This window comes from Lissotriton helveticus, chromosome 5_1, assembly GCF_964261635.1.
Source record: "Lissotriton helveticus chromosome 5_1, aLisHel1.1, whole genome shotgun sequence".
In the NCBI taxonomy this organism is placed as follows: domain Eukaryota; kingdom Metazoa; phylum Chordata; class Amphibia; order Caudata; family Salamandridae; genus Lissotriton; species Lissotriton helveticus.
This window is the reverse complement of record NC_136065.1, coordinates 1,656,084,045-1,656,099,119: the sequence shown is the minus strand read 5'-3', so window position 1 is coordinate 1,656,099,119 and position 15,075 is coordinate 1,656,084,045. Positions and strand designations below refer to the sequence as shown.

The 15,075-nt window shown below is 43.2% G+C and overlaps 1 protein-coding gene and 1 gene segment (V, D, J or C); both read right to left on the bottom strand.

Annotated features, from left to right (window-relative positions):
- The window catches only part of LOC144755687 (immunoglobulin alpha-2 heavy chain-like), a 1,801,746-nt gene that overhangs the window by 664,044 nt on the left and 1,122,627 nt on the right, over nt 1-15,075 (bottom strand).
- The window catches only part of LOC144755686 (uncharacterized), a 233,426-nt gene continuing 221,633 nt past the window's right edge, over nt 3,283-15,075 (bottom strand). Inside the window, exons 11-12 of the mRNA XM_078644864.1 lie at nt 8,221-8,381; nt 3,283-6,335 (exon numbers count right to left, since the gene is read on the bottom strand). Of these exons, the coding sequence (XP_078500990.1) occupies nt 6,327-6,335; nt 8,221-8,381 (170 nt within the window). The 3' untranslated portion in view covers nt 3,283-6,326. The remainder of the gene's footprint in view (nt 6,336-8,220; nt 8,382-15,075) is intronic.

Here is a 15,075-nt window from a genome sequence, read left to right as displayed (position 1 = left end):
GTTTAAAGCCCTAGTGATATTTTTCCAAGCCCTTCATGGCAGAGGAGCCAGCAACCTCAATAAGCTCATAAATTGCTACATTCCAGTGCGAACCTTAAGATCTTCCTTCTCTGATCTTGTTCGCATTCCTAAAGTGCACCTGGCCCACATGGGTGGCAGGTCTTTCGGGTTCCTGGGCACTCATGCATGGCACAGACTTCCTGCTATGTTGAGAGCCACTACTGACCTGGTAACTTTCAAGAAACATCTTAAAACTTGGCTTTCCAACAATTAGCTAGCTTCAGAGTCCTGCCTTTTTTTGCTCCGTCAGCGCCAGGACACACTTGTTGAGTAGTTGTGTGCTATATTAAATTCCAGTTATTCATTCATTCTAGACCAAGCACCTTTTGTCACTGCCTAGTACGGATCCGAGATCACCACTGCTAAGAGCACAGCTGGCACTGCTTTATCCACGTCTGCCCTTTGGCGATGCAGCGCAGGTAACGAAATTCGTGTTTTTTTTTCGGTACTTACCTGTAATGGTCCATATCCCGCATTTTACAACCCCCCACCCTGACCCTCCCCGGCTTGACGTCACCGCCCCGGTGTAACGCCCCGCCTGTGCTATTGTAATCCACGGACACACCTTTTCACCATAGTGCAAGGGTGTCTCAGTGAGTCTAGCATAGGTTTTGTACTGGAAGCATACACTTCCAGTACAAAATACTATGCTTAGACTATCTTTAAACCATTTCCCACTGCTGCACAGTGGAGCACACATGCACAGTCGGCAATTAAAGGAGAAATGAAAGCATTTCTCTTCATAGCACTTATTTGAAATGAGCGCTTTTTTGTGACGCTAAACCCAGTCTACTTTTTTAAGCAAATAGGGCTTAGCATTAGAAACCATAAGCTGTTTCATAGTAACACCCCTACATTGCCCATGGTACGTCCCCTTAGCACTAAGTAATCCAAAGCAGCGCTATTTGCTGCTTTGCACTGCTTTCAAGGGATTTTCCAGAGCTAAATAAATTTAAATTAGTAAAAAAAAGATTGAGCTGTACCTCTGCCCCATGCTGTAGTAGTTGGAGAAAAATTGGGACTGACACACTGACCAATACACGAAGACAGCTGGCTGAAAGACCCTATGTGCATATACATGTGATTTCAGTAAAATCAAAAGGTCTTGGCTAATGTTCTAATTTAGAGGGCGCGCCAGGCCCCAATGGAATTCCCACGCCCCGTTTAGGGGACACACCTCATATTGGGCCCATTACTTTACTCCACTCTTCAACGAGTTGTTTATTACAAATGGAATCCCAGAATCATGGAGGGGAAGTACCATCCAGCTAATTTTTAAAGGGGGAGACTCAACAAAGACGACAAACTACAGATTGGTCGCTTTAATTGACGTTTAAGCAAAGTTATATGCGAGCTGCCTGTTAACCCAATTGAAGTTAAAAAAAGGTCAGACAATTACAACTGCATCCCAAGATCTCAAACAGGGTTTTGGGCCGGAGCAGGCACGCTAACAAACCTACCGGCACTAACATTGCAAGCCGAAAAAGCCAAATTTAAGAACACCCTCTTGTTTGCCTGTTTTGTGGACCTTAAGCAAGCTTTCGACAGTGTGCCCCGTAAACGTCTATGGGAAAAACTGGACAGCTGGGGCATCCCTGCAAAGTTATTAAATGCCATCAGAGAACTATATTCGTGCACATGGAGTCGGGTAAAGTTAGGGGATGGCCGGTGGATAACAAAGAAAATATACACCCAAAATGGTCTGAAACAGGGGTGCACGTTATCTCCAACTCTTTTCAATCAGTATATATCTTATCTTGAAGACGCTCTTCTGGAAATCAATAGTCATCCCCCATCAATACCTAATGAGGAAATCAGGTGCCTTCAGTACGCCGATGACTTAGAACTATTAAGCCAAACTCCATTTGGCTTACAATGAGGAATGAGTGCCTTAGCCAAATATTTGACAGCACAAGGGCTAGAACTGAATTTACTAAAAATAAAGGTTGTATGGCCGGTGGATGTCAAACACAAGAAATTCATATGGCATATAGAAGGTAAAAAAGTTGAAGGGGTCACCTCATATAAATATCTTGGATTCATGGTAGAACAAAAATTTAGCTATATATCACAGCTCACCTCAATGAGGTCAAAAACTCAACACTTGATATACGGTTTTAATGTTCTGAAAAATAAATTAGGCTGTCCATCATATGGTAATCCATTAACTGTCATGCAGGCACAGTTAACGCCAACAGTAACCTATGGCACTGAAATAATGAAAGGTTGCGACATCCCTGCCTTGAACAAAATACAAACAAAAGTCCATAAAAAAGTCTTTCATATCCAACAATGTGCATCGCCAGCCCAGGTGCGGTTAGAGTTTGGCTTACTAAATCAGGAATTTCGGAGCAAAGGGGCCTTCATTAAATTATGTTGGATGTTTCGTGCTTCTGAAAGCGGGACCATAGACCAACTATGCTGGAAAGAAATAGGCAGACAAAAAGAAAAGAAAATGCACGGGTCATGGGGTAGTTATTTAAACCAGGTGATAAAGGACCTGTCTACGCAAGACATTTGGAATCTCAGCATAAAAAGGAACCCTCAGGAATATTTATCAGCTTATTTATCACCTACCCTAAAACATCAATTTATGAGGCTGCGTCTTGGCTTGTGGGAAACAAAAGACTTAATCCCAGCATGGAAGGATAAAAGTGATAATCGAGACTGCAGACTTTGTGGATAAAAATATGAATCTATTCAACATATTTTTTGTGTATGCCCAAAGTTAATAAAAGAACGGAAGTCACTAATAAAAGCACTACTGAATAGAATCAATATATGAACATGTAGAGAAGCTGTAATCACCTGTCTCGATGAGGCCTCAAACCCCCTAGTAGGCAGGGGAGTGAAACGTTTAAATGTGTATTTAAAGGAAATTGACTGAAATTCTGTGGAGATCGAAGTAGACTGTCACAAATTGATGCACAGAAGTATTTTGTAGATCAACCCTGCACAAATTCTACTAATGATTTTATGTATTTATATAAGTATGCAGTAGTATTATTTAAATGTCATTGGTGTAATGGTCTTTGTTTTTAAAAGACCTATCATTTAAATAAATAAATCAAACAAATATTGGCTAATGTTGTAAGAAATGTCCTAGGGCTTGCCAAGCAGTTTAAAAACTGAATCCATTGCTCCTTAACCACCCCACAGAATCGAGAGGATAAACGGAAAAGAGTGTTAGCAATATATTTGAAAAATACCTTGACAACAATGGTGTGGAACAAAAAACATTTTTATTTCCAAGCACAAATAGAAAGTTTGCTACACAGCTGACAGTAACAATTATGTAGAGGATGAAAGATACAAACACACATTTTTGCCCCATGTATTTGAGAAAGCATGATATATAACATTTCACGTAAAAGAAAAATGAGATTTACACCCTCAAAGATCAACTTTTAAGTAATAGCGATCTGACATTAAAAAAAAATATTATTTAAAAAAAAATCTGCTAATTCAATTGCCTACACATTGTACTTTTATCTATTGTTCACCACTTTTATCTGCGAGGGAAGTTTGCACATATGTACATGTGTGTATATTTGGATATGGATGTTTGTATAGATGCTGCCTGTCTGAACCCGGCATATATGTGTGAAAGAGGATAAAGCAGCTGCTGTCAAAGACCCACTGTGTCTGTGTATGTGTATTCTTACATAGATGCTGTCTCGTCTATACTTGTTTGTCTGCGTGTGTGTTTGTGCATATGTGCATATTTGAAAAAGGCTTGCACACATAACTGTTTCCACTGTGTGTGTGTGCGTGCATACATGCCTATATGTGTGCCTTACTCTGAAGGATATGTGTAAAAGTGCTGCCCGTCTATACGTTGTGCATTTGTGTGAGCCCCTTGCACAGATGCCAGTTTTGCTACAGCCACTGCGTCTGTGTGTGTCAGGGGTCAGCTGAGCTTACAAGGTTGTTACCTTTTTTACACTTCTTTAGTTTTCGAGGGAAACTTTCACAGCATTGGCAGGCTGCGGTCCACTCTGTACAAGCAAGCCACTGAAAACAGCGGAGTTACAACACACATAGTCGTAGGTGACCCCCGAAGTCTGGTCAGTCCGAAGGGAGTTGTTGAACTTACAAATGCTTTGCTAGGAGAGATGGGTGATCCAACACAATAACAGGTATAGCCGAGCCAGAGTCAAACCAAGGGTCTTGCTTGGATGTAACAGCCTGTGCTGGGTTGGAAATGTTTGGTAACTAAATCATGCAACAAAGAACATATACAATTATGATAAAGTCTCTTTAAAATTCAAACAAGTGTCTTTTTTAGCACTTGGAAGTGTTTCACTTTACCAAATCAGATTATATCACTGCATTGAGAATAATTTCTTAAAAGTGATAGATTTTAAAAGAACTTGGAAACATTCCTGCCCACCCCGCCACCGGCCTGGCTACAATGGAATTTAGTCAACCAAGAGACATGTCAGTTGTCATGTATATCCTAAAATTTGCTCAGATTCTCATTATAAATGGAGTAACATTGCACAGTGCAGTGTATTAAATGAAATACAAGTGGTTTTTGAACAGTGCACATCCTGAACTTGCATATCTAAAGGTGGTGCATGGCATGCAAAATTGATCAGTGTTTTTCTTGTTGCACCTTGTGCAGTTCAGCCCCTAGGTCGGTATCTTTTACTGTTTCTCATTTTACATCAACAGTTGATTCTTTGTCTTCAAATCTCAGTGCACACGATTAGAAAATGGTAGCAGGCGGAAGCATATGAAAGCTCAGCTCATTTTGGGCCCCAGAGCACAAGAAGACCTCGAGCAGAGCCAGGGATCTTTCTCAAGCCTGTCTCGAGCTATTATGGACTCATCCACCTCTATTTGCTAGGTACACCCAAACATCCTTCTATGTGAATTGCAATGATAACAATTCATTAGCCTATTCTATAACGTTATCAGCAGCTTTGGTGTTTTTAGTTTCTAGAAAACGCAAAATAAAACAGTAAATTCAACATGAAACATAAATAGAAGGCAGTACTGGTTCTAACCACGTCTGATCGGTGCAATGCACATTGATGGGACCACTTCCAGAATATGGCAACGGACTCATGAGGCTCCCATAGCTTACAGATGTCCATAAGCCTTGGGTTGCACGCAGGGACCCTCTGACAGATGAAGCCTCCACTGCTCCTCGGGAGCTGCAGGGGCCTTTGTTACACCCCTGCATGTCATAAGAACCAGAAACTACATCATGGAAACTCATGGAATAACTTTATTGAGTAAAGGGAAGCAAAGGCTTCTGTGACCTCGCATCACTCCCCATAATAACTTGTATGGTCAAATGAGTCATTCCATCCCACGCAAAGCTGCACAATTGCAAAAGCACAGATTAGACAAACAATTCTGAAAGACTAACAATAACTTAAACACCTAGCTGAGGCAAACCCAATCACTCCTTTCGGCAAATTCAGCAAAACTCTCCTGTCACCAGCCTTTATATGAGCTAAGAACTGATGCCAATGCATTCAAACAACAGACATATTTTGCAGTGTTCAGCAACTGGGTCTGATGAAAGAAGCAAGTGCTGGTGGCAAAACAGCACATGCCATTTCTTTTTCAGTTTTAAAAAACACAAAGAAGCAATGTTTCCTTCCCAACGTCATGATTTAACCCAATAGGCTAAATAAAATCACACCCCAAATCTACATTTAAAAAGTTGTTACACAGAAAGAATATTTCGAGAATGCATATTTTGGCCTTTTGTACTGCTTATGAATATTCACAATCAGCAACTGATCGTTAGATGTAGTAGCTGCTAGACTGAATTAATGATTTTTTTCGTCAAAGCTCCACTGTTAAAAAGATCGCCCAGGTAAATGTAAGTCTTGTTTCTATATACTACTTAATGCTAGCAGTTGAGTTGCTCGACCATGTCACAGATAATGGAAAGGATGCACAGGAAGATGCATTGATTTTCTCAAGGACATACATTTTTCATCCAGCTGAGAAGTCACAATTAGAATTTCAGGGTTTATAGACGACATAACCACTAGACTTCTTGGTTAAATAGGTGATTTAGCTGCCAGCTCCAAAAAAGTAAGAGTCCTCCTGCAATATTTCCACAGCGGAGACATACGCAGGGCTTTTTCAGAGGATCCATAGTGCTGAATGTTTGTTGGACGGTTGGATAATGAGAAGTCTTTTCCAAATGCAAAAATGCATTTCTGATGAAGAGGAACATCTTAAGATCCATGTGGCCAAAATACGATTATTTCTCTGATGTTCTGTCTTGCGTAATGAGCTTACTTAACCTGTGATTGAAAAGAGTTTGGTTAGGTCATGTCACAACATTCAATCGACAAATTTCAGAGGGTCGTTGGTACATCTGAAATCGAAGTTGGACAGGAGCATCCTGTTCATCCTATTGATGCACGTATTAAAATGAGGAAAGAACATCTTTCCGCATCCCAACAGTGTCACTCCTCATGAAAGCAGGTATTAAAACATACCTTTAACAAGACCATCTCTATACAGCACCCAACGCCAAACTTTTAGTGGAAAAACTCCCACATTTCCAAATTTAGGGCAGGACAGGCTGGGGCAGGTAGAACAATTGACTCATTCACAAACTGGAACAATCCCAATTCTGAATACACTCTTTACTATAATACACGTTATTATGTCTGCAGCAACATATCCAGTTTACACAGATTGTACTCGGGCCATTGAACATATTACCCAATAGCTCCTTTGTTTGATAAGTGTAAAAACATTTGCAAGAAGTTAACTGACAGAATATCGAGACCAAAAATATCGTTTGACCAAAATGTTATGTCAAAAATATCAAGGACAAGAATATAGAGAAGATAAGTGCAAATAGTAGAGATGTACTAATCTTAACTCCACATCTATGCACCTTGAAGATATATATATATCGTCAAGCTACAAACCTAGTACATACCTGTGGAGTTAAGCATAGCAAAATGTTTTTTGACCATACAAACTTACTTCCACAATATTCTTGTCTACGATATTCTCCCCATGATTTTTTGGTCGACGATATTTGGTCTTCGATATTTTGGTCAATCACCCTCATGCAAGTTTGTTGAGCAGGTTCCACTCGATCCAAGATCCTGCTTCCTCAGTAATTATAGCCCTCACATAGCTTGTTTTCTCTTTCACAGGTTCATTCCAGCCAGGGTCCTTCTTCCTGTTGCACTTTTGTTACTCCTCTGCCCGCATAAATGACATACCCCTATCTAGGTCACAATTCTTTTTCCAGGTTTCCTCCCCTGCTTTTGTCGCTCTTTTCCCCATCCTGTCATCTTTTTTTTTTAACCCAGTATGCTCGTCTGAACATGCCTGGAGGTCCATGTCTATATGTACCCTAACTTTGCCTGCTTCCTCTTAACCATAAGGCAGACCCATTTAATGTGGTGGACATCTTTGAATGAACTTTTACTGCTATCATTTTAATGTGTCTTTTTTAAAACGTCCTAGTGTTTTTGAAACTCACGCTTTTTGGCTCTATCTTTCCAACTATACTACATTTTTCTTTCAACTATTTTGTACTAACACCTTTTATTAACTACTTTTTAGTACCAGTGTAAACATGGCAACTCTTGGTATTGCTAAATGTATGTGTTTTTAAGAGTCAAGTATTTGAAATTAATTTAAAATATCAGAAAAGGTCTCGTTATACACCCACCCCCGATGAAATACTTGAATAACCTGGGGAGGCGAAGTTCAATCTATATTTCATGTTGATTTGAACTAGATTGCTTTTTCTCTAAACGTCTTGTCTGTGATGGTCTTTGCTGTTTTGTATACACCAGCATTACCACAGCTACTGGAACTACAAAAATGGATTGCTCACCACTTCTATAAATATCATACCAAAAATCACCCATTGTTCCACAGTTCTCCACAAGTACAATCTGTTTCTGGTTTTCATAAATAGATGACATACTAGACACAACTTCCTCCAATATAATCTGGGGCTGGCACTGAACGTCTGTTTTTATTACCTCTATTTTTATTACCCGAAATAGAAAGATTATAATTGGAGCACTGCTCTGCGCCACAACATTCTTTATTTCCATTATTTTTTATCGATCAATTTGAGTCATTTCTGATGTTCATATATGACAGTTTTTATCATGAATATCTTCTTTCATACATATCTCCCTTCCTTACCTTGACGAAGGTGACAAAGCTGCTGTACAAGAGGGTGAGGAGGAAGAGCGCAATGAAGGTGGAGGCAGTGGTCCACACACTGCCTGCCTCATCCAGCTCACTCAAGTCAAAGCCCCCCTGGTCATGGAAGTCCCTTGGGATGTCCTCAATGACAGGTTTCCCTGTGGAAAGATGAAGCCATGTTGAACTCAGCAAGCATTAAGAACAAAAGACTGCCACAGAGAGGACCACATAATATAACTAAAGAGCTGAGTCGCCATCACTGACTCCTACCAATTCCTCTGTAGGAGAGAGGCATCACGGTTTGTTGCAACATCTACCCAGCAATGTCCCTCTTACAAATATTAACCCATTAGTAAACGAATCACTTGGCAGTGTGGATTATATGCAACATTCTTCAAATTGATTTTCAAACCTTGGATGCATCAACAATATAGGTTTCAGATGGGCTTCTAATCCTAAAACAGCACAGAATGTGTTAAAGAACATTAATATTCATCCCTATTACTCCTTGACTGGTGTGGCAATGACAACGGCTCACACATATGTGCAAATAGCAAATAATTGGCTTTTCAGTATAAAAATTAATCCAAGGCAAAGAAGCAGGAAGCAGGGCGTATTCAGTATATACGTATATATATGTATGTATATCAAACACACCTCCACACCCATTCAGAAGGAGCCCAGGTAAGGAAAATTTTCTTTTAATCTGGCATCAAATGCAGGAAGATACCAGGAACGCGTTTCGGCTGTCTTGGCAGCCTTTATCAACCTGAATAAGAGCGTTTGAATTTGCACTCTTGAACTTTTCAAATACTGTCCACAGGTGTTGCTTTGCATGACGTTATTTAGTCATTAAAGGCATATTCCTCTTTATCAGCAAACGCTTGTGGAACTACAGTATAATAAAGTTATTTCGTTTTTGAATTAGCAGTGAAAAGTTTAAAAGTTGACATCCTTTACTGGCAGCAAACCTCGTTGGTTTATTAAAAGATTCCATTTGTACACTCATGTCCAACTTTTGGCAGGCGATTCCAATGAGTGTACGCCCCCTTTCTTTACCACTCTGCAAACACAGCCCTTGGTGCACTACTGGTAGGGAGATGAAGTCCACTTTACTCCTGAGGAACCCTGGGAGCCAAGAACCCCCCCGGTACCTCCTGTAAGTACTACACAACGGAATTCCTGAGAGCTGGTCGGAGGGCCAACCCCCTTTCTCCACCACTCTGCAAACATAACTACTAGTTAAAAAAACAAAGAAATTCACAGAAAAAAACAAAGATTACAGAGTTGTTATAGTTAGGAATTAGTATTTAAAAAACCTTAAAAATTCACTGGAAAAAAACAAGGTTACAGGAACGTTTTAGTTAGGGGATGGAATTAAAAAAACCTTAGTAAATTACTAAAAAAACAAAGGTTACAGAGGCATTATAGTTAGGCTCAGATTTCACTTGTACATAAACAGAGAAATTCTGCCACTCTAGTTAGTGAGATAACTGTAACTCGTGCCCGTGCACTGCACTGCTTCTGACCTCACATATTACATTACTCATGACATGGTCAGTGGCATCCCCGATGACATCTCAAATGACATCACTGATGACATCATCCACAGAATCTGATGCACCTACTTGCACTCCCATATAAACTTTCATACACCCACTTCAACGTCCATACAAGCATTCTCAAACCCATTCACACACCCATACCAATACTTACACACCCACTCACTGATTTATAGATCACACACATCCACTGACTCACCCATATAGTCACTCATAAACCCACTCACTCACTAACACTGCCACTGTATATCCAATCATACATCTGTACAGCCACTCACACACTGAGCCCATAGAGTTACTCACACATCTACTCACTCACCTATACAGTCAATCACACAGCCACTTACTCAACCATACAGTTACCCACACACTCACTCACTCATATAGATACTAACACATGCTCACTCACCTATAGTCACTGACACAAGCACACACTCAACCATACAGACACTCTCATTTTCACTCACTCACCCATAGTCACTTGCATAGCCCATCACTCACCTATACTGCCTTTCACATACCCACTCACCCATATACCACTGACACATGCACTCACTCCCCAACAAAGCCATACACATGCTCACACACCCATACAACCCCTCATAAACTCACTCACTAACTCATACAGCAACTGACTCCCCCACTCACTCATCACCCACACACACACAGACACTCATAGAGGTACACAGACAACAAATCACTCATCCATACAGAAACTCACGTACCCACTCACAAACCCATACAGTCACTTAGACACCAACGGACAGACAGATACAGACATTCACACAACCAGTCACTCACTCATACATTTACTGAGACACCTAATAACTCACTTATACAGTTAGTCATGCACCCACTGAATCATTCAATCAGGCACTCATTCACCCACTGATTCACCAATACACCTTGGCATATAATTTAACACTAAAACTTTTTTTAAACAATCACAGTCACTGGATAATGTCATCGGTGACCTTTGTTTTTTTTCAGTTAATCACACATCTATCATCATATGCATCATAAGTATGAGTCAACACATATGTATATACATTACTTACTGACAGTCACCAGTAGGCAATTATAATTAAGACCTAGGAGGAGTCCCAAAACATGTTTTCTCATGCACTTTCCCATAGAGATTTTAGACACGACTGCAGCCCGAACCGCTGAACGAGATTACACCAAATTTGACAAAAAGCTACATCTTGGTGAAGAAAGACTGCTTTTTGTAATTTGGTGTACATTTATTAAATAGTTTGGGAGTTATTAAAGAAAAAAAGATTTAGGTATATCTAGAGACGTGGATCCACTGTGGATCCATGCGCCAACAGCAATGCCATGATTGGCTGGCTGCAACCTGAGAGAAAGGTTGTGGCTGCCATTTTAGGAATTGGGACACAGTTTACAGGGGGAATAACGTAGAAATAGAATAGAAGGGGTCAGGATAGAAATTTCCTGATTCAAGGGGACTGATGGAAGGGTCTGTGAGAAACCCTTCATAGAGAAGAAATTGAGGGAATTGTTTTTTTTTTTGGGCACATGCAAGGATCCGCTGATCCACTGCGGCACGCAGCACAGCTCCACCTATGAATCTGCAACAGATTCATGGATCCGAATCCGTGACAGATATGAATGTCCAGAAACTCAATTAACAATACAACCACTCACATACCCACTCACACACTCTCTCACACCCCTACACAACTACTCATAGACCCATACAGTGACTCACACATCCACTCAAAGACCCGGAGAACCACTCACACACCCACTCAGAGACCCGCACAGGCACTAAAACACCCACTCACATAGCCACGTACACACTCATACAGCCACTTACACACCCACTCTAAGGCCCACAGTCACTACACACCCATTCACATACCTATACAACAAAACCACTGACACACCCATACAGTCCCTCACTCACCACTCAGAGACACACACAACCACTTACATACCCACTCATATACCCATTCATCACACTACAACTCACACACCCACTCACATATCCATACACACTCTCACACACAGTCACTCACAAACCCTCTCACACACCCATATGGTCACTGATACATTTACTCAGAGACCCAGAGACCACTTACAGTCCCACAAAGGCCACTCACACAGCCTCATACATACCCATACAGCCACTTACACACCCACTCACAGACCCACATCCACTTACACACCTACTGACACACCTGTATAGCAAAACTACTGACACACCCACACAGCGACTTACACACCCACTCCTACACCTACCCTTCACACACTCTCACATAACCACTCACACATCTATACACCAACTTAAACACCTACTCACACATCCATAGTCACTCACACACTCTCTCACATACCCATACAGACACTGATGCATACACTCAGATACACTGAGAACAACTCACAGACCCACACAGGCACTCACACACCCACTCACACAGTCAAACACACTGCATGCAAGGCTGTAGATCCTGACAGAAGGCCATGCACTGTAGCCAACCCCCACCACACACAGCAGCCATTCACCATGGCAGACCCTTTGGGCAACCCCCACCGCGCACAGCCAAAGGCCATGTGCGGTAACAGTTGGACTAATGTATGTTAATTAAATATTTCTTTACATTACAAAAACCCTAGAAATTCATTGAAAAAAACAAGGGTTACAGGGACGTTATAATTGGGATCTAGCATTAAAAATACCGCAGAAATATTCAATCAATTAATCAATACATTTGTAGAGCGCGCTACTCACCCGTGAGGGTCTCAAGGTGCTGGGGAGGGGGGGGAGTGCCGCAACTGCTTGAAGAGCCAGGTCTTGAGGTGTTTCCTGAATGTGAGGTGGTCCTGGGTTAGTCGTAGGTGGGCCGGGAGGGAGTTCCACGTCTTGGCCGCCAGGTAGGAGAATGATCATCCTCCGGCGGTGGTTCTGCAGATCCGTGGGATGGTGGCGAGGGTGAGGCTGGCAGAGCGGGCTTTGCGTGTTGGAGTGTAGAACGTGAGGTGATTGTTGAGGTATTCGGGACTTATGTCGTGGAGCGCTTTGTGTGCGTGGGTGAGGAGCCTAAACGTGATCCTTTTGTTGATGGGGTGCCAGTGCAGGTCTCTCAGGTGGGCTGATATGTGGCTGTGGCGGGGGATGTCGAGGATGAGTCGTGCAAATGCGTTCTGTATGCGTTGGAGTCTTTTCTAAAGTTTGACTGTGGTTTCTGCGTATAGGGCATTCCCTTAGTCTAGTTGGGTGACCGTCTTTATAGTTCCGGTAGGGACCCACCGGAAGATCTTACGGAGTATGCACAGGGTGTTGAAGCATGATGATGAGATGGCGTTGACTTGCTTGGTCATCGTGAGAGAGGAGTCCAGGATGAATCCCAGGTTGCGTGCGAGGTCAGTGGGTGTTGGTGCGGTGCCCAGTTCTGTGGGCCACCAGGAGTCGTCCCAAGCGGATGGGGATGGTCCGAGGATGAGGACCTCTGTCTTGTCTGAGTTCAGTTTTAGAGGGCTGAGTTTCATCCATTCAGCGACGTTTTTCAATCCTTCCTGGAGGTTGAATTTGGTGGTGGCTGGGTCTTTGGTGAGGGAGAGTATCAGCTGGGTGTCGTCGACGTATGAGATGATGTTGAGCTTGTGTTTGTGTGCGATGGTGGCAAGGGGGCTCATGTAGATATTGAAGAGGGTTGGGCTGACCGATGAGCCTTGGGGTACGCCGCAGATGATCTCGGTGGCTGCGAAGCAGAAGGGAGGGAGGCGGACTCTCTGGGTTCTGTCGAGAGAAACGAGGTGATCCAGTCCAGGGCTTTACCTTGGATCCCGGCGATGTGGAGACGGGTTATTAGGGTGCGATGGCAGACTGTATCAAAGGCGGCTGAGAGGTCTAGGAGGATGAGGGCGGTAGTTTTCCCGTTGTCAAGTAGGGTCCTGATGTCGTCGGTGGCTGCGATGAGGGCGGTCTCGGTGCTGTGGTTGGCTCGAAATCCGGACTGGGATGGGCTGAGGGATCCATTGGCCTCGAGGAATGCGGTCAGCTGTTTAATGACGATCTTCTAGATCACTTTCGCGGGGAAGGGAAGAAGAGAGATGGGCGGAAGTTTTTGAGGTCTTTAGGGTTCGCTGTGGGTTTCTTCAGTAGGACGTTGATCTCTGCGTGCTTCCAGCTCTTTAGGAAAGTGGCGGAAGCGAGGGAGTTGTTTATGACGTTTCGTAGGTGAGGAGCGATGATGGTGTCGGCTTTGTTGAAGATGTAGTGAGGGCTTGGGTCGAAGGAGAGCCAGAGTGGATAGTGTTCATAGCGTGGGCGGTGTCTTCGGTGCTGATGGGAGTCCAAGCGCTGAGGGTGGTTGTAGGGGGAGTTGGTTCGGTGGCTGGGGGTGGAGTCTGGGCGCCGAAGTTGTTGTGGATATCGGCGATCTTGCGGTAAAAGAACGTGGCAAGGGAGTTGTAGAGGTCTTGCGACGGTGTGATGTTGTTGCTGTTGGCGCTGGGATTGGAGAGCTCTTTTACGATGCTGAAGAGTTCCTTGCTGTTGTGTGTGTTGTTGTCCAGCCGTTCTTTGAAAGATGTCTTTATGATGGTGCGGATCAGCTGGTGGTGTTTGCCGGTGGCGTTCTTGAGGGCTGTCATGTTGTCTGTCGTCTGTTCACGGCACTAGGTTTTCTCGAGGGTTCGGCAGGATTTCTTCAATTGTTTGAGGTCGTCGGTGAACCATGTTGTTTTCCTGTTACCGGGCTTGCCTGGAGGGTTCTTCAGTGGTGCAAGGGCATCAGCGCAGTTGACGATCAACTGTGTGAGGTTGCGGGCTGCGTCGTTGCTGTCAGTAGTGTTGATTGGTGGGTTATGGCTCAGTGATGTGGTTAGCTGGTCTGCGGTGACTTTGCTACAGCATCTGCGGGGGATCTGTTGCGGGCGGTGGTGGGATGTGGTCTTCTTAAAGGTGAAGTGGATACAGCTGTGGTCGGTCCAGTGTAGTCCGGTGGAGTGGCTGGAGGCAACATGGCTGCTGGCAGAGAAGATAGAGTCGAGCGTGTGGCCGGCGTAGTGGGTGGGGATGTTCACCAGTTGCTTGAGTACGAGGTTGTCGAGCAGTGTGGTGGTGTTGTTGTTATTGTTGTTCTCCAGGTGGAAGTTCAGATCCCCTAGGAGGATGTAGTCTGATGAGGCAAGGGCATGTGGGCTCATGAAGTCGGCGATGGCTTCACTGAAATGTGTGCATGGGCCCGGGGGTAAGCATGGGCGTAAAATCCGTTCCGCTCGCGGATTTTGTGGATTTTCGGTAAATTCGCAATCCGCGAAC